This window comes from Vigna umbellata, chromosome 9 (assembly GCF_029865625.1).
Source record: "Vigna umbellata cultivar VRB3 chromosome 9, Vumbellata_1.0, whole genome shotgun sequence".
NCBI classification, from domain to species: Eukaryota; Viridiplantae; Streptophyta; class Magnoliopsida; order Fabales; family Fabaceae; genus Vigna; species Vigna umbellata.
Window position 1 is genome coordinate 30,752,666 of NC_142173.1, and position 20,641 is coordinate 30,773,306.

Genomic DNA, 20,641 nt, shown 5'->3' on the forward strand with positions numbered 1-20,641 from the left:
TAAAAATATCAATTTTAATAAAAATATTTGTTAAAATTTATATACAATTAAAATTTTGTTTGAATTTGAGGAGGGACAAAATTGTTTAATTTTTAAAATTAAGACTAAATTGAGACAAAATAAAAATACAGGGATCAAATTGAGACACAGTACAAATACAGGGACCAAATTGAGACTAATGCAATGACACGTGGTCTAACAATGACACGTGGCACTGTCAGTGCCATGTCACACTATCATTGCCACGTGGCACAGTATGAGTTTGACATGTGGCATTTTTTTAAAATTTTATTTTTTTAAAAAAAATTAAAAATAAATAAAAAATAATTAAAAATTCAAAAAACCCACGAACTGACACGTGTCACGTCCTTTAACGGTGTTAATACGGAAAATGTCTAAATTGATTCAATTTTTCACAATAAGGGACCTAATCGTGAGCATTTACAATACGATGACCTATTTGAGAAAATCCTACAGAAATAGGGATGTCCAAGATGATTAAACCTTATTATTACTATTAGGTTTAATGTCTCGGTAGGTCCCTATTTTCGTTCAGAATCTCAAATAGGTCCCTGACTTGTTCGACGTCTCAATTGGGTCCTTATTTTTGTAAAATTGAATCAAATAAATGCTTGCCGTCAAATTGATCAAACGCGGTTAAGGAGGGTGTTACGTGGCATGACAATGTAGTTTTAATTTACGTGGCATTAAAAACGTGTGTCAATTGTATTTTTTTAATTTTTGAATTAAAAAATTAAGTGTACAGAGTGGAAATATAATTTAAGCAAGGGCAAAGTTGGAAAATCAAATTAAATTAAGTGTCGAAAGCCATATTCTCCTGTGCAATTGCGAAATCGAAATCAAATTGGGGAAGGTGAGTTTCAGGGTTTCTGGACGTTTGTTTATTTTGCTTGAATCAAGAATTTCAGCATTGGAAGCACTTTCTTTTTCTATTCCTTTGCTTTAGCCGCAACGTAGAGAGATTTCTTCCTTTCTCTTACTTCGGGGTATGGCTGGGTATCGCAGGAACGAGAGATGACTCTGACGGTGATGGCGTGGCGACGATGTGGAGATGGCGCGACCAAGCGACTTTTGTGGTGGTTTGCAGCAGCGGATTGGACATTCTTCTTCTTTTCCCCTTTCCCTCTTTTCTTTTTCTGGTTTAGTTCTGGTTGCAGGGAGGAGGATGCGAAACCGACAGATCAGACGCAACGTTCATCATTCACGGCGGCGATGCCTCTACGGTTACGAGGGTTTCTGCGTTTCGTGGCAAGGGTTTTCAGTTGGGGTTTTTGAGTTCTCTGTTCTCGCGTGTGGCTCGTGAATTGGGGGTGGTGGTTTTTGATTCCCTTTCTGCAGATTGTAAAACGATTTGGAGTTCAACTGTTGCGATTTTGGGGTTAGGTTCTGAAATTAGATTTGGAAATTTCTTTGAAGGGTTTGAATTCGAGAATTATTGGGGTTTCTTTTTCTCTCCCATGAACCCTAATTCGGAGTCCAATTTTTTTCCCCAATCTAATTTGGATTTCTCAATTGCAGGGCTGGACATAATTTTTTTTGTCCTTAAGTACATCTGATTTAACCTCTGTACAATCCATTTTTTAATAAAAAAATCAATTCATATTCGTTTTTAATGTCACGTCTGATTAATCAATACACTCATCATGCCACCTAATCCAAACTTAAACGATCGTTTGTCCAAGTTGATCGCAAGTCTCTAATTGTTTCAATTTTACAAAAACAAGGACTCAATTGAGACGCCGAGAAAGAAAATGACCTATTTGAGATTTTGGACGAAAATATGGACCTAATGAAACATAAAACCTTATTATTATTATTATTATTATTATTATTATTATTATTATTATTACTTTATGTTTGTCAAAATATGTTTTTAATTGCAATTGTTATATTTTTTTCAAATTGAAAAATACATCTTAAAACATCTTATTATATTATTATTATTATAATTATTATTAGTAAAAATAAAAGTAAAAGAAAGTAAAAGTAATAAAAAAAATCTAATATAGGGGTAAGTCACCCCTCATTTATCTCACTGGAACTGATAATTGGTTCTTATGTCATTCCCTTTTATTTTTTTCTCTTTATCCATTTTTTATTTTTATTTTGACTTACATTGTTCCAGGAAGCATTCCAGATTAGGTGAGAAATAAGTTTCTTTGAGGTGAAATAAAAAATAGTAGGAAATGAAAGAAAGAAACAAGATAATAAAGTAAAATCAAATGAAATCATCCTAAATCGTTGTTTTAAACGAAATTGAAAATGGAAGAGATCTCGCAAATGAGTGCTTATATTTCTTCTCAAATCTATCAATCTAAGCACGAACAATTCGCGCAAATTCATTTGTACTATTTTTTTCTTCAGAGTAAATCTATTTGAGTGAACACAACGTTACTTTTCAAGTAGCTTTTTTGTTGCGAAAAACTAAATTTTATTAATGTTTTTCTTTAAAGATTGTTTGATGCTAAAATTATGTTTTTTAAGTAATCAATTCGAAACAACATTTCTTTTTAGTTTTATAGATTTTTATATTTATTTATAATAAATTAATTTATTAAAAATTTATAACTTTTTTATAAATTCATGTAAATATAAATTTTAAAAATATATTTTATGTAATATTTATAAATTAATTGGAAACGGAAATTTGAAGAGTGATTATAATAAATAAGATAATTTCAATATATTGTAATTATAGCAATGGAACAATTATCATAATAAAGTAAAACAACAAATAGATATCTTTGCTCTTTCATTTTATTTTTTTTTAATTTGAATTTTTTAATTTTACATTTGAAGTTATGAATTTTATACCCTTTGTATTTTATATTTTTTATAAAACTCTATTAAGAATTTTCTACATTTTTCTATATTTAAAATTTATATATTTTTTCTAAATAAAAATTTTTAAAAAAATTGTATACCATTTAAATATTTTCTTGAAATATTTTTTTTTATAAATAAACCTACATGTTTTACATTCATATTACTAATTTTTAATTTTAAAGTCTTATGATGATTTAAATAAAATAAAAAAAAGGCTTTACAAAAGGTCTAAAAGTGGTAATTTAATATAAAGGTAATGTTCTTAATAAGCCAAACTATGGACCTTAGGAGGCTATTGAAGATATTTTCACATCTTATTATGGTATAAATAAACAGACTTTCACTCCTCTACACTTAAAATAATTAAAAAAAAACTCAATAACATACCTCTTTTTTTTAAAAAAAATGTTTCTTTTATAATTTTGTCAAATCACTCCAACTTGATTGAAAACCTTGTTTTTGAAAAAAAACAGTTCTAATCAAATCTTAATTAAATATATTTCTTTTAATGATAAAACTAGTGACATTTACTTTTGTTTTTTTAAGAGTTGTTAATATTTAGATATTTCTATTTAAGATTTTTTTTTGTCGCAAAAATACATATTAATAGTAAAGTACTTGGACTGTTGTAATTATTTTTCAAAGAATATATACAAGTTCTTTATTTAAGAGGTTGGTAATACAAGTTTTAATATTTTATTACAATTTGATCGCTAATACGTAACTTTTTTTTATTTGAATTAAAATAATTTTTGGTGAAAAAAATGAAACTAATATATTTTGGTGACTACTTTTATGTACGTAATTTTACCTCTTGATATACAGTATTTTTTACTTGTTTTAAACCATCTTCTTATTAAAATATTACAAATTTAATTATGTTAAATAAAAATACCTTAAAAGTTACATATGACATGATCCCACATAAAAGCAAAACGAGAATAGTTCTATATAAAAAAATGCAAGTTTCAAAATCATAATACAATTAAAATTACAATAAATAATCTTACGTTCTATTATATAATTTCCATTACTAAGAGGATAAAAGGAGTTGACATAAGATTCTTTAATCGGATGCACTGCAAAATAAGTTTCATCTACTTATTTTGTTGGTATATATGCTTATCTTGTTGGTGCATGCCTTCATTTTGTTGCTCATGATTTTTCTTCAAGTGTTTGATCTTTTCTTCAAGTGTTCTCTCATTGGAATCCTTTTCCATTCAACATTTAATTTCTAAATAGTTTCACACATTTCCTTTATTTGATGAACCATTAACGTTTGGCTAATACTAGAGTAAGAATGTGTAGAAGTAGTAAACCTTTTGCTAAATGTACAAAGTTCATACACGTTACTTTTTTTATTTTCACCTCTAACAACAAAAAAAGTATATTTCATTGTCATCAGGCAACATGAAACTTTTGTGAAGGTGATCCTTCAAGCATTTGATGTTGTTAGACTTGTTCTCTCAGTTGCATTTGATGTTGTTGGACTTCTTCCCTCAATTGCTTATATTTATCTTGAAAAAGAAATCAAATGTGATTGTTGAGAAGAAAACATGTAACAAACATTAAATTATAATTTACAGTTTAAACATGCAACAAGGTCACAAATCATATCATTAACCTATTCTCTAGTATTTAATTTCTTTGTTCTCTCTACAACCTTCCAAGAAATTTGTGGTCGTTCTAGCCTCTTAGTATATATTTAACCAGAGAATCAAGTTGAATACCCAAGTTTAATATATAGGATTTAATTTAAATATATAGAAGCACGAACAAATATATCTCATAATATCTTCTAATCACTTTAGGTTAGTAAAGTTGAATGAGCCTTGTTGGTTACATCACTTAGCGTATTTGTTAGACCAAATATGTACATAGTGTTCCGATCCCAAGTCCGTCGAGTGGTTGGGTTTAATCACCTCTCATATGAGGTATTGTTTGCTTTGAAATCTATGCTCTGTCACAACTTTGTCTTGAAAAGACGTCTGACAATGACACTGATGAAGACGATGCTTTATCTGCATATTCACCATCATTCCCCCAGAAGACTCCTCATATATAGAAAGGCGAACGATAGACATTACTACCTCTAACTCGTAAGTGATTAGTTTCACTGTGACCAGGTTGTAGAAAAGTTGAAAATGCAAACCAAACTCATTCCTATTTATAGCAGCATGGACCTTTCCCTTTCTTCATTCTCAACCATTAGATCAGTCGCATCCAACTATCAAAAGAAGCCCAGCGCTTTGCATTCTAACATGTGCAAAATTCTAAGCATTATGCCTTCTCCCAACAGTTATAATTTCAGGTGAACGTTTGCAAGGTTAAGTAGCACAAATTCCGGGCGATCAATTAAATCCCTTTGCAAACGAAAATTTTCTTGTTTATGCTTGAGGTGTGTGTATCGTATAACCGTTTGTTCAACCATAACTTGGATTATCAACTACTGCTTTGGTGGTCAAACGTGAGCTCAACAAACAAGTTAGTTAGCTCGGACGGTCATTGAACAAGCCGACAAGTCGTGCACCAGCCTGAATGGTTAACCACCAGCTCAGCAAAAAGGCTGACAGGCTGTTCATCAATCGATGGTTGGTGAATAAGCCAGTGAACCTGGTCAATCACTAAACAAACTGGTCGATCATGCAGAAGACTGTATTATCAACTACCAACCCAACGAACAAGTCATTGAGCCCAGATGGTCACTTAACTGACCGTCTACCCTTGAATCAGACCGATCAGACTAAACAGTACCATAACATATTAACCTTAAAACCTATTAACTCAAGGTTAAAGTGTGATTATTCATGTTTGGATTGTAATTAAGTCAACTTTAATTCAAACTCCACCACAAAACCAATAAATAAAGATTTGAAAAATGAAGATAGGTTACACTCATTAACTATTGCATTCATTGTTATATGTAGTTGAACCATTTAGGAGAATGCTTAGACCTCAAACAAAACAACAAAATTCAAACAATTGACCTTAACTTACACACTGAACAAATACCATGTTAGGAAAATAACTTCATGCTGGTGAATAATATTAAATATTTATATAACATTTCCTTATATATGAATAGAAAATCTAATTGTAATAAAGTGATGTCATTGAAACCGTGAAAAAATGACGATAATCTTTAATAATTCATGATTCTTGAAATCGAAGACGATGTTCTCAAAATTATGCTGTCAATTAAAATTAGAAAGATCATTAAATAAAAAAGAAAATATCATTTCTTTAATGTACTTTTTAGTGTCATTCATATTTTAACCTTAAATATTTGGATTTTTAAGTTATTATTGATAGAAATACTTAATATATTTTAGTTCTAAATTGTGAATCTGCTATGACTATTTATTTGATCTTGTTTATCTCAGTCTTTTTGAAATCACAAATAAAAATATATATTTGAGTTCAAATTTTTTTGTGTATAATCAATGATAAATCAACTTATTGATTATTATTTTTAGATTAAAATTCATTCAGTCTCTCTTTATAGCTAACGATAAATAAACTTAATAAATAATGTTGTTATTTAAATTATGATTGCATATATATATATATATATATATATATATATATATATATATATATAAAATTTTTAATCGGTATCACATAATTTATACAATTTTATATAATAATACACAATGTTACATAGTTTCAAAACTTAATATAATATTATCTGCTAATTTTAAACATTATTTATTTATATAATTTTGTGCAAAAAATACATAATTTTATAATTATATATTATTTTTATAATCTCGAAATTTTATATACTTTTTAGTTTATGTAAGTTTTAATATTTTATGGTACAATATCAATTATATTAATTTGATTATTTACTTTAAAACTCTACCTTGTATTATTTTATTTGCTTAAGTTTTTGATTTTACAACCGTGTACGCATGTATCAAAGCAGTGCATGTTAATTTTAATTTTGAAGACAAGGAAGCACGTAACATAAGCACTGAATAGGAGAAACGAAAAAGAGCTCATAACTTCGTGTAACACAATAGGTATTTTTCAATTATTTAGTTTCCTTTAGAGCTGGGAATTGACCAGCATTCAATTTTGACGTTAATTTCGATCCTTTTACGTCACAAACCAATGAAACCACTAGCGTCTCCACATTAATCTTTTCTTCTATGTTTAGATATATCTGTGTACCTCTCTCCCTCTACATAACATGTTAAAGAATTTTGACTACCAACCTTCCATTGATCTTATTAACAATATTAAATAATTATTTTTTTTTCATGATTTTTAATATGCTAGTTTAAGTGTCATTTTTTACTGTTAGCTTCTATGTGTATATAAATTGATATTTTATATTACATTATTTATTTTATATCATTTAAAATATTTATTTTATTATTTAGATATTAAACCAAAATGTAAATATAGTGATTTCTAAGGTAAAAATACTATTGTCAGACCTGTCATAAAAGATCTATTTTATCTATCATAAAATGTTATTTTTGTACTAGTGAGTGATGTGAAATATATTGATGACTAAAATTATGATGATATTTCTTTAACTCTGCTAGTATTATATTATATAGAAGAAGACAATTAGTTGTAAGAGTTCAAAAAATGTTCTTATATAAAGTTTTAGTAAGATATCAAATTTACACATATATAATTTTCTTTGTCATATGTTGTCCAAACATTATATAACTATAGTAGTTGAGAGACATGAATGAGTGAGTAATAATAAGAGCAAGATTTTAAATTTTACCCAATGCATATGTCTTCTTGAAAATGAAGTCAAATGTCTAATTGTATATAAATAAGTTATGAGAGCTTTGTGGGTGATACTCGTAAGACAATTGATGTTTTTAAATATGGTGTGTGAATTGAGAAAGAGTGAGTTGTTCTTATTAAATGATATTTAGCTTAGAAGTAATATGATGTACATTTATTCTAATTTATCCTGTTGTGTATTGTGTTGTGATTTATAGACTTATTACGATCCTATATTATTAATAGAGGATAATACAGGTAAAAAAACATAAACAGTTATAAGAATTCTGAAGGTTGAATATTAAACAGTTGTTAATTAAGTATATGAATTTTATATTTTATGGATAATCCTAGTTGATGAAAAATTAATTATATTTTAAAAGTTTAATTTGAATTTATATAGGAATGTAAATAATCTCATAACTTTATGTTTTTATCAACTATGTAATAATATAAATATACACACACATATCCATATATGTATCTTACGTATATACAAACCCATGTTTGTATTTTGTTTTACTAAAGGATGTATCTTATATATATATAAACCCATGTTTGTATCTTGTTTTACCTGATGTGGGACTTTGTTTGTACCCAACAATTAGATCTATAATAAGATAATTATAGATATAATTAACTATCAGTATTATTCTTAGTATGCTTGTCGAAGGAGAATGATACAATCGAAGTGACACGTGATTGGTAATGGATATTTAGTGGTATGGGAATGAGAGAGAACGTTATTACCATGTTATTTCCTAATACAATATTTCTTATATCTTATCTTATTATATCTTAATCATCAAATTATTTTTAATTTATCATTGGATAAAAAATTTCACAGATATTCAAATATATAAAATTTGAATTCAACTTCATTTAAATCCTTTCATTTTTTAAATGTGTCGGTTGAATAAGTCAATTCAATTTTATTAATTTTTCATTTTTTATTTATATAAGATATTTAAATTATATTGAAATAAAAAATTATTTAAGTATTCAATAATTGTGAATAATTAAAAAAATAGCATATTAATATTGATAATCTATTTTAATGATGTTGGTTAAAAAATAAATATGATTAACTTTAAATGGAAATAAACTTTTCCCAACATTTATCAAATAAACAATATAGAGATGATGACATCTAAGCCTCGACTAAGACAATCCAACCACATCTCAATAAAAAAATCAAGTTGATAAAATAATATAGAAAAATATATAAATTTAAAGATAAAATCATTTTCTTTTTTATATAAAATTTAAAAATTTAAGATTTTAAGTAATCAAATTATGCACATCAAGAGTTTTAGGAATTAATTAGACATTATTTTTTTATAACAATACATAATTGATTGTTGCATTTTCTAAACATTAATAACTAAATCATACTTTTATTATTTAAAAAAAAAACCTAAATTATTCTCATTTATGTATTCAGAATCCAGAATATAATTTCCCCAAAATTCATTCCAGTAAGCAAATACCATGGTATTTTTGAGAGATGTATGGTCTCAATCTTTAAATTAAAGTAAAATATTTAACAAATATTAAAATGAATGGTCTTTTTATTTTAAAAAATGTACTACTCTCAATAAAATGGAGACCTGGATGGAAGGAGATTGTTTGCTTTTATTCATTAGTGCTAAATTACACAAATGAAAAAGAGGAAGACAATGAATTTATTATCCCCTATCCATGAAGAGAAAATTGGATTTTCTTTTAACTAATTAGCAATTTGAATTTGTGGAAAAATCAATGCAACAATTCAATTCAAGCAACTACTCTATTTCATAGGAATCTTAGAATTTACTATTCTTACAAAATATATTATTATTAAAAGGGTAAAAAACTTATTTAGATTCTTTGTAAAAAATCTGATGAATGTTTTTCTTTTTCTTACTTTTGATGACTTTCTTATTAATATAGAATATGTTAAATATGATGATTTTGATGGGGAAATGGCCAAAAAATATAACAACTTATCAAACAGTAATAACACAGTGGAAATTCGATCTCCTTTCTTGCGAGAATCTATGAGGAGCATCAAACAAATAGAACAAAAATAGAATCCAAAGCACAAAGAGACACTAACAATTTTTAGCGTGGAAAACCCCTCAATGCAAGGGTAAAAACCACGAGTCGTCCATACCAAAGAAAAAATCCACTATGATCAATAATAGGGTACAAAAGAGTCTCCAATAACAACACCAAATGATGTGTTCAATAAGCCAATTTAAATAAGCACAAATGCTTACAAATGAGAACCAAGAAGATGAAAATTTCACAAAAACAGTGTTGCTGGTGCGGGACCTATTTCTCCCAATGTAGATCTCCGATTGATGATCCGAACGGTTCGAATGAAGAACCATATGTCTGGAACCTACTGTCCAAAAATCAGCTCGATCCAACGGTGAACGAGTTCACAGCTAATAAAACACCAGTGTAGGTTTAGGGTTATGCGGGAATGACTTTCTTCTTTTGTTTCTCTCTTTTTTTTTTCTCTCACTTGGCTTTTGCCTCTCTTCAAATGACTCTAATGTGCTCTACTAGTCTGACCCATCTCTATTTGACCTAGTGAGACCTAAAGGTTCACATTATCTAGGCCTATTCTCCACATAGGAAGGGAGCCCAATAACCCAACAAATCTCCCCTTCACGACTATGTGGAGATATCCGCCAAACCGGCGATCTCACAACAAACTTCAAACTTTTCTCTTGGCAATGCTTTGGTCATCATATCAGCACCATTATCATTTGTATGAACTTTAGCTAATTCCAACAACCTAGCATCCAAAACATCACGTATCAAATTATACCTCACATCAATATGTTTGGATTTAGAATGAAAAGTTGGATTCTTACCAAGATGAATAGCACTTTGACTGTCACAATACAACAAGTATTTCCCTTGCACAAAACCAAGCTCCTGCAAGAATTTCTTCACCCATAACAACTCCTTACATGTTTCAGTAAGTGCAATGAATTATGCCTCAGTAGTAGACAACGTTACACACTTTTGCAACTTTGATTGCCAAGCCAAGGCTCCCCCTGCCAAATGAATAAAATACCCTGAAGTACACTTTCTGGAATGAATGTCTCCAACCATATCTGAATCTGAGTAACCCACCAAAATAGGCTTATCACCTCCAAAACAAAGCCTCAAACTACTAGTACCACGAAGATACCTCAAAATCCATTTCACAGCATTCCAAAGCTCTCTACCTGGATTTGACAGAAATCTACTGACTATACCAACAACATGTGCAATATCAGGCCTTGTACAAACCATTGCATACATCAAACTACCCACCACAGAAGCATAAGGAACTTTGCTCATATCCATCTTCTCAGCTTCATTTGAAGGACTTTGTTTAACACTCAACTTAAAATGAGTAGCAAGAGGAGTACTTACAACTTTAGCATTTTCCATTTGAAATCTTTGCAACACCTTCTGAATGTAGTGCTCCTATGATAGCCAAAGTTTCTTCTCTTTTCTATCACGAGTGATACTTATACCAAGAATCTTCTTAGCAGCTCCCATGTCTTTCATGGCAAATGACTCGCCTAGTTTCTTCTTCAACCCTGCCAATTTTGGATACATCTTTCCCAACAATAAGCATGTCATCAACATATAACAACAGTATAATGAAATCATTCTCAGAAAATTTCCTGACAAAAACATAATGGTCAGAAGTAGTCTTCTTGTAGCCTTGCTCACACATAACAGACTCAAACTTCTTATACCACTGCCTCGGAGCCTGCTTCAAACCATATAGGCTTTTTCGTAGCCTACACACATAGTCTTCCTTTCCTTCAACAAGAAAACCATCCGGTTGTTTCATGTAAATCTCTTCCTCAAAATCACCATGAAGGAAAGCTGTCTTCACATCCATCTGCTCAACCTCCAAATCTAGAGTAACAACTAAACTTAACACAGTTCTTATGGATGTCATCCTTACCACAGGTGAGAAAATCTCATTGAAGTCAACACCCTTTCTTTGTCTAAAGTCTTTCACCACTAATCTGGCTTTATATCTGGTAGATGTAGAATTGCTTTCTTGCTTCACCCTGAAAATCCACTTGTTCTCTAAGGCTCTCTTACCCTTAGGTAACTTCACCAAGTCATAAGTGTGATTATCATGCAGAGATTTCACCTCATCCTGCATTGCATCCAATCACTTTTGCTTTTCTTCACTTTCAATGGCCTCCTCATAACATTCAGGTTCTCCGTCATCAGTCAACATCACATACTCATTGGTAGAATACTTCTTAGAAGGTTGTTTTAGCCTAGCAGATCTTCTGGGTTGAGCTTCTGATAACTTAGGTACATCACCAAGACTCTCATCTAATGACACATCATGTTCCTCTTCATCAACATTATCAATAGGAACATCCAAGTCATCTCCAATCTGCTGATTAGTATCACCATGTTGTTCATCATCATGAACATAAATATCCAAATCATTAATAGACAAACGAATTGGATCAAAATCAACCACATTACCATCTTCCTTAGGTGTAGACTTTTCCACCTTATCAATATCTTCAATGGTTTGATCTTCCATGAATTGCACATCACGACTTCTAACAACTTTCTTTTCAACGGGATCATACAACTTGTAGCCAAATTCATCCTGACCAAATCCAATGAAGATGTATTGCCTTGTCTTCACATCCAACTTGGATCTTTCATCCTTTGGAACATGAACAAATGCTTTACAACCAAAGACACACAAATGATCATAAGTGACATTCTTGTCAAACCAAATCTTGTCTGGCACCTCAGAGTTCAAAGCGACTGCAGGACTTAGATTAATAACATGCACTGCTGTAAACAATGCCTCACCCCAAAAATGCTTAGGCAATTTTGCTTCAGAAAGCATACACCTAACTCTTTCAACCAATGTCCTGTTCATCCTCTCTACTAAACCATTCAACTGAGGAGTTTTGGGAGGAGTTTTCTCATGTGCAATACCATATTGTCTATAATAAGCATCAAATGGTCCATAATATTCACCACCATTGTCAGTATGAATGCGCTTCAGCTTCTTGCCTGACTTTCTCTCAACCAAAGCATGAAATTCTTTAAACTTGTCCAACACTTGGTCCTTTCTTTGTAAAGCATAAACCCAAAGCTTCTTGGAACAATCATCAATAAAAGTAACAAAGTAAAGTGCACCACTAAAAACCTTTACCTTCAATGGGCCACAAACATCAGAATGCACCAATTCAAGCAACTCTGACTTCTTGGAAGGAGGATGCTTCTTGAAGGATACTCTGGTTTGTTTACTAGCCATGTAGTGAGAACATTTCTTCAACTCTACACTCTTTAATCCTGAGAGAACATCATTTTTAACTAAGCAATTAAGTCATTTTTCACTAATATGCCCAAGCCTTCTGTGCCACAAAGATGACTCCATATACATGGCATTCACACTATCTTTAGCAACCAAAGCTTTTGTCCAGTAAAGCTTAGAGTTTTTCTCCCCTTTAGCCACAATCAAGTTACCTTTGCTGAGCTTCCACTTTCCAGAACTAAAGTGGTTATCAAATCCACCATTATCAAGTACCTGCACAGAAATCAAGTTAAAGCGAATATTTGGAGCATGTTTAACTCCTCTAAGCAACAACTGCATCCCCATGCTGGTTTGCAAGTGAACATCACCAATACCAATAACCTTAGACACTCCATTATTACTCATCTTCAATACTCCAAAATCACCAGGTGTATAAGATGTGAAGAACTCCTTCCTAGATGTAACATCCAGTGTAGCACCACTATCAATTATCCACATGCTCTTATCAGATACAAGATTAATAGTGTCATAATCACGAAGACAAATAAGGTCACCACATGTAGTAGTAGTAACACGATCACCATCATCGGTATCTTTTTCTCTTTGCTTACCCTTTTTGTCTTTGCTCTCTTTCTTCAACAAAAAACAATTCTTCTTTATATGCCCTGTTTTGTGACAATAGTGACACTCCACATTCTTGTACCGAGACTTGGACTTGCTCCTGCTTTTATCTCTACCACTAGTTTGTTCTTTCTTCTGGCTTCTCCCCCTATTCTCTGTAATAAGCACTTCTGAATGAGATGAAGTACCATGTGTCTTCCTTTTCATCTCCTCATTAAGAGCACCACTCTTTTCCATTTACAAAGAAATATCACCATTAGGAGTAGCACTTATCATGGAAACCCGAAATGTCTCTCATGAATCCGGTAAAGAGTTTAACAGGAATAAACCCAATAGATCATCATCAAATTTTATACCCACTCCTGCTAATTGATCATAGCGCCCTTGAAATGCACTCAAGTGATTTGAAACAGGATTTCCTTCATTGTACTTCAACTCCACAAAATTTTTCAGCAAGTACAATTTATTAGTTCCTGACTTAGAGGCATACAAGGACTCAAACTTATCCCATAGGCTTCTCGCATGTGTCTCATTAACAAAAAATTATAAACATTATCATCAACAAACTGCCTGATAAATCCACATATCTGTTGATGTTCAAAATCCCATTCTTCATCTACCTTGAATTCCGGTTTATTGGAAGAAAAACTGGAAGATGCAAATTTTTCACAAATAGCAAATCCTTCATCTTGCCTTTCCATAGGTGATAATTTTCTTCATTCAAAGGAATCAATTTTGTATGTGCCTCCATCATTCACGCAAACTAAACAGTCCCTTAACCAAAGAGCAGAGCTCTGATGCCACTCTGATGGGAAAATGGCCAAAAATATGATAACTTTAGTATATTTATAATTTATGATAACTTTAGTATATTTATAATTTATGATAACTTTAACCAAAAATAATTATGATAACTTTAGTATATTTATAATTTATATAAAGAAGATATATGCAAAACGACCAATAATGGAGGAGAAGGTTTTAGGAAAATGTTACATGAACACACTTTAATTTTCTTATACCTTTAATACACCTAATAAAATAATAATAATATTATTTTTTAAGTTGACTAATTCTGAATTATTTTATATTTTAAATAAAAGTGTCACATCATGTTGGATGGGTGCTCAGTAGAAAATAGAGTATTTATCATAACCTTATTATGTTAATAGCATATGTTATGTTGGAATTTGTCCAACCTATTCTATTCCTATGGAAGAAGTAGACTTCCTTCTGTATAAGTAAAGGTGAACGTGCCAACTCCTTCCTTTGACATTCCTTGCTTGTTTGGAAATGAAATCAATTAAAAGCATTTTAAAGATGCATGCACTTAACAATGCAACTCGCAATCGAAAATAATAATAATAATATTATTATTATTATGATTATTTTCCTTAAGAAAACATCGTTTCCTGTTTTTATTGATCCTCAGCATTATTATTTAGTTCGGATGACCATATAAAAGTGATCCTAACGTGCAAATGACAGGAGAAAATGATTAAATTGTAATATTTGTTAAATATTAAAATGAACCTCAGAGTGAGGACTGATCTCTTATTAATTTGTTGCCAAGATAATAATTCAATTTTAATCAAACAAAATTATTAATAATTAATAATTAATTACATATTTTAGAGTTTGTGATTCAGGATCCTATCCAATTCTACAAAACTATTATTAAGGTTAGAATTAATCTTGTGTATTTTAGTTTTAGTTTCATTATTATTGGAGGGATGTGTTCAACAATATACAGAATAATTACATTTTTGAGAATTTTTGTCACACGACAACATGAAAAATTATACTGATTGGGAATTTTCATAAAAGGTTGATTTTTGTGAAACTGACACCATCCATGAACCTCTGCTGTGTATGACCTAGATGTAGGCTGTCTTAGAATGTTACAGCAGATGTTGGAAGAAGTGAACGTGATGCACACATAATAGTCTTTAAGCTACTATTTGACTCACAATTTAGATTACGCATGCCAATAAGATGTTGTAATACTTTTTCTTTTCTTTTTGGTAATAACTAAAATCTTCAACAAAAACACTTATGTTTGAATTGGTTCGAGGGTCGGTCGTCCTTCTTTGTTCTGCTCCTTTTTTATCTTCAATCCTCTCCGAGAACGCAATCCACTACAATGACATGCAGAAGACACTCCGACGTTCAAGTCAGATATGTTTCATAAAGAAGTTTATTAGGATAGTAAATGATCATTGTACCTGTACATCAGTTGTCTATTTATAAAACTTGTGACAACCATGTCCATTGATTAACCATTAGTGCAATATATTTTAGGTAATCAAACCCAATAATTAATAATTAATGTTGTATGTTGAGTGTAAGACAATCTGACTTATTAGTACATACTTAATGACAATCAATTTAAGATTTCCAATTATAGTAATGTTTATAAAACAATTCAAAATACGATGCAATCTGGAAAATTTTGGAGGGAAGAGAGGGGAGAGTATAACATGAGATATTCAACCATTCATTTTGTCAACATTTTTGTACAAAAGTCTTATACCTATATATATATATATATATATATATATATAAGTTTTTACTTAGTGTTATTATGGGTTTGTAGCTGATCGATCGGGTAACCGGTAAAATAATTAGAAGGAACCGTGCTGTTGACATGTCACGAAAGCATCTCCTGACCGCTCGGTTCTGACAATCGTTAAGTAGAGTTAAGGCGTAATTAATGTTAACTACAAGTCCATAGTAACACTTAGCCCATGTTCGCTTGAATGGATTTGAGGGAGAGTGATTGAATGAATTTAAGAGAATTTGAAGGTAAATTTTTTTGTTGTTTATTTGAGTGGATTTTGGAGGCAAGTGAGAGTGGATTTAGATACAACCTTTACTTCTAAATCCACTCTCACTTACCTCCAAAATCCACTCAAATAAACAACAAAAAAATTTACCTTCAAATCCTCTTAAATTCATTCAATCACTCTCCCTCAAATCCATTTAAGTGAACAAGGGCTTAGTTTTATAATTAAAAATAATTTAAACTAATTTTAAACTAGAAAGATAGCAGAAAATTAAAAGATGGGAGGTGATGAATATCTCGTCTTATTATTTGAAATATATTTGACTTTTACTTTATTCTAAAATATTTATATTCTTTCCAATGTTAGAGTATGTCTCATATATCTATATAAAGAAGAATATAAAATGTATCATATAAAAATATCAATAACAATACAGTATTTAAATAATTAAATCGTTTAAATATTTTAAATTAAGTTCGTATTATTTTTTTAACCTCACAACATAGAGCCAGATAAGTAAAATAAAATGATAAGATAAAATAACGAAAAAAATATAAAAACTTGAGACTTAATTAAGGAACAAATTAAATAACATATACTCAATTGAAAAATACGAAAAAAATTACACATTCATTGTAAAAAAATAATAATTAACACTCAGTGAAAAATATGCAAATTTATAAGATACTTAAAAATTAATTATAATCAATATATAAACTTTATAACATTAATATATAATACAAATGTTTTATTGCAAATCATTATTACATGCATGATGAAAACTCAATTATGGCAACTATAATAAATAGTACAACTTTAAGTCTATTTATAAGTTTGAAAGACGTCTTCTTGTATCTTACATTCTCTAAGAACATATAGTTAATCACATGTGGTGCACTAATAATAATTATGCTTTAAATTTAGTAAGAAACCCTTAACTTGGTGATAGCTTGTAATATTCATGGAAGGTTGTTTATTTGAATGTAATAGAAATCATTCTAAAAGCATGAAATATTACCAAAATCTAAGTACACTAACATTATAGATTTTTTATGCACTTCTCTAAATCATATAATTTAGAATAGATTGTTAAAAAGAGTTTTATTTTACCAGTTCGATATTCGGTAATGTAGAAAACTTTTTTTTACAATCGATATAAAAGTAAGAGTATAGAAATATTGATTTCAAAATTATCATCGTATTTTTATATATTTCATTTTCTTCAAAGTTGAAACATATTAGACAAGATAAAAAGACAAATCTAAACTAGTGTAATAATAGCAATAATAACACTAGTTAAAAAAATACCTGTATTGTGAAGATAAATGAACAACAAACACTTATTTTTACTATTTAGCTATAGTTATAGTTATTTCAACCTTCATAAATAAGATGAATAAGAAAATAGTAAATGAGTTATAACGAGAGAGATAATGGTATTTTTTTTTATCTATCTTCTCTTTCAAAAATATAAAATATCACTTTTGATACGACTATTTTACTCTTACAAAAGATTGTCAAAAGATAGTAAGATTATGTTTAACTTTTTTTTCCTAATGAGAGTAAGATTTTGGCATAGGCGAATGTATTGGGCGTGATGGATGGGGGCAGAATCTTTTCCTCAGTTGTGAACTAAGAAGAAACAGAAGAATGGGACAGCCTACGCCTCTTTCATTGCAGTTTCCATGAAACAACATGGTCAAGAGTCAGGTATTGCGACTCCGCCTCCTCTGCTCTCTTATTTATTTATTTATTGGCGGTGGGCCAACGCGCTTCTCTTCATACTCTTACCCACACAAAACAAAACTTAACCCTCTTTCCTTTTCCAAATATTTCAAACTCTTTTATTTCTTCAATTTCTAGTGTATTATTTTCAACATATTTTTATTAACTAAAATCATATTTTTTACGAATCGCAAATTCTAATTAATAATAATGTCTGAGCGAGAGTGAAAACGTTAGGACCAGTGTGACTGTGCTGTGCCCCTCTTCAGCAGACTTATGGGATCCACTTGCAGTGCCGTGTATTCATCAGAATCTATGGGAGCACATCAACGTTTCTAACGATACTGTAAATGATTTAGTAGTATGGCCCCACTCACACTCAATTTTCTTTCAAGCTATCTATTTAAACGCATCCTTCTCTTCTTTTCTACCATCTTCATCACACTCCATATCACAAACCACATTACATGCCATAACATACCATACCTACTTACTTCCCTTTCTAAATTTCCAAACATGAAGAACACAAACACTACTGTCACTGCTTCATCAAAACTTGACCGCAAAACCATTGAAAGGAACCGCAGAATCCATATGAAAGCTCTCTGCTTCAAGCTTGTTTCAATCATCCCTTCCAAGTACCTCAAACCCACCAAGGTTGGTAACATTCTAACATTCTAACATAACTCAGTCACCCCCTCTCTATCTTTGCAAATTAGGGTTTGATCTTATGTTCATTGATTGAATCAACGAATGTTTCAGGACATGCTTTCCCAGCAGGACCAGCTCGATCTTGCAGCCACGTATATAAAGCATCTGAGAGAAAGAATAGAGAAACTGAAGGGGGAGAAGGAGCAAGCCATGAAAATGATGAGAACAACCCAAACCAATAACGGGATTTTCAATATTGACGCTGATCGGTTGCCTCTACTTGAGATAAAGGAGTTGGGTTCGGGCATTGAAGTGATGTTGATAAGTGGGGTGAATAAGAACTTCATGCTCTATGAAGTAATTAGTGTCCTTGAGGAAGAGGGTGTTGAAGTTGTCACTGCCAACTTCTCTACTGTTGATAATAAGATCTTTTACACAGTTCATGCTCAGGTACAATAAACATATGCTTATCTCTCTATTTTATACTGTTGTTCTTAAAAAAGTACGTCTCAAGTTGTTCTCGGCTCCCATTCTGGTCCAGTTTTTGTTAGGGTAAAAAACACCACAATTTTGTTTTTTTTTCATTTCAGGTTAAAATCTCAAGAGTTGGCGTTGAACCAACGAGGGTATATCAAAAGCTTCAGGAATTGATTGCGCCACTAGAAAGCTGGTAGTACATATGCAAGAAAAAATTATCAAAGGCCATTATCGGTGACCAATGAGAACATGACATCATGCAATGGGAGTGGTTATATATGCACATCAATGGCACCTTAATTAGTGAAGCGATATCGCAAGTGTTATAGCGGATTAGGTTACATATGTTTTAGGAAAATTCATCACTTCACGTGTTAAGATAATGTGTTACTTTTTGTTTTTTTTTTTTTTTTTTTTTCACTCTTTCCTGTGTTCAGCAGTTCTTCACATGTTCAGATGTTACCATTAATTTCATGTGTTTGATTGGTTTAATCTTGAAGTTTAAATGATTTATATTACCCTCCAATGCTCTAGCTTTATTTATATCAAATTAATTACTTAATTAACATCAACAAAATGCATCCTTAAATTTAATTATATTGTACTTGAAATAATGTAGGGTTGAGATAAAATTATACACTGACGCTTTACCATCCTCGAGCATTCAGTTTGTTGCCTATTGATTATGGCCTTGCATTTCAATCTTTCAGAAGAAAGTTATTTTTGTGTTGTATTTAAATAACTCATTCTCACACCTTGGAACCTATTCTTGTTGATAATAATTATCATACTTAATATTGTAATTCTTTCCGCCAGAGTAATTAGTAATTGTTATAGTTTTGTATTTTTGTTTTGTCTTCCATTATATATTACACTAATCACCATCTTAATGATACCTTGTGTGCCAGTGTAGATCTTCCCACCATTCCGACGACAATGATATTACATATTTCTATAATATATAATCTTAGCCTTGCTTTTCCCGACATGAAAATTGTAGGCAAATGAAAACGGAAAATGAGGACCGCTTTTTTTTTTTTTTTTCCACAAAGAATTTTAGAGGCATATATCACATTCCTGGTTACGCCTCTGGTCCTGACAGAGAAAATGAGATATGATATGACATGTCAATATTAATTTGGCAAGAAGTTTTATTTAACTTGGCTGTCAGTGTCAAGCATTTCATCAATTAACTTCTCCTCAAGCTTAAATTAGACAATTTTTTGGGAGAACTACTTGTTGTAATAATGTTAGATTATTGCAAATAAAACGTTGGATTACAACGGTCAAAACTTTAATTGCCAACAACGTTCATATTCATTTTATTAAGTGCTCCAACGGTAAAATATTTAATGGCTTTTATTGATTATATTCTTTCCTAACTCTATAAATAGAGTGTTTTTCTCCCATTCCAAAAACATCCCAAGTCAGTCTTCTCTCTTTTTCTTTTCTTCTTTTCCTCTTCTAAAATTATTCTGGG

General features: G+C 30.6%; 1 protein-coding gene and 1 pseudogene across 1 annotated transcript; one reads left to right on the top strand and one right to left on the bottom strand.

Annotated features, from left to right (window-relative positions):
• Positions 1-3,944: 3,944 nt before the first annotated feature.
• Positions 3,945-4,931, bottom strand: LOC148193186 (uncharacterized; annotated as a pseudogene).
• A 13,539-nt stretch (positions 4,932-18,470) lies between these two features.
• On the top strand, positions 18,471-19,497 carry LOC148193187 (transcription factor bHLH162-like). Its single transcript, XM_088099623.1, has 3 exons — positions 18,471-18,690; positions 18,796-19,134; positions 19,275-19,497. Exons 1-3 carry the CDS (start codon positions 18,550-18,552, stop codon positions 19,356-19,358), a joined length of 564 nt encoding a protein of 187 aa, XP_087955749.1. The 5' UTR covers positions 18,471-18,549; the 3' UTR covers positions 19,359-19,497.
• Positions 19,498-20,641: the final 1,144 nt, after the last annotated feature.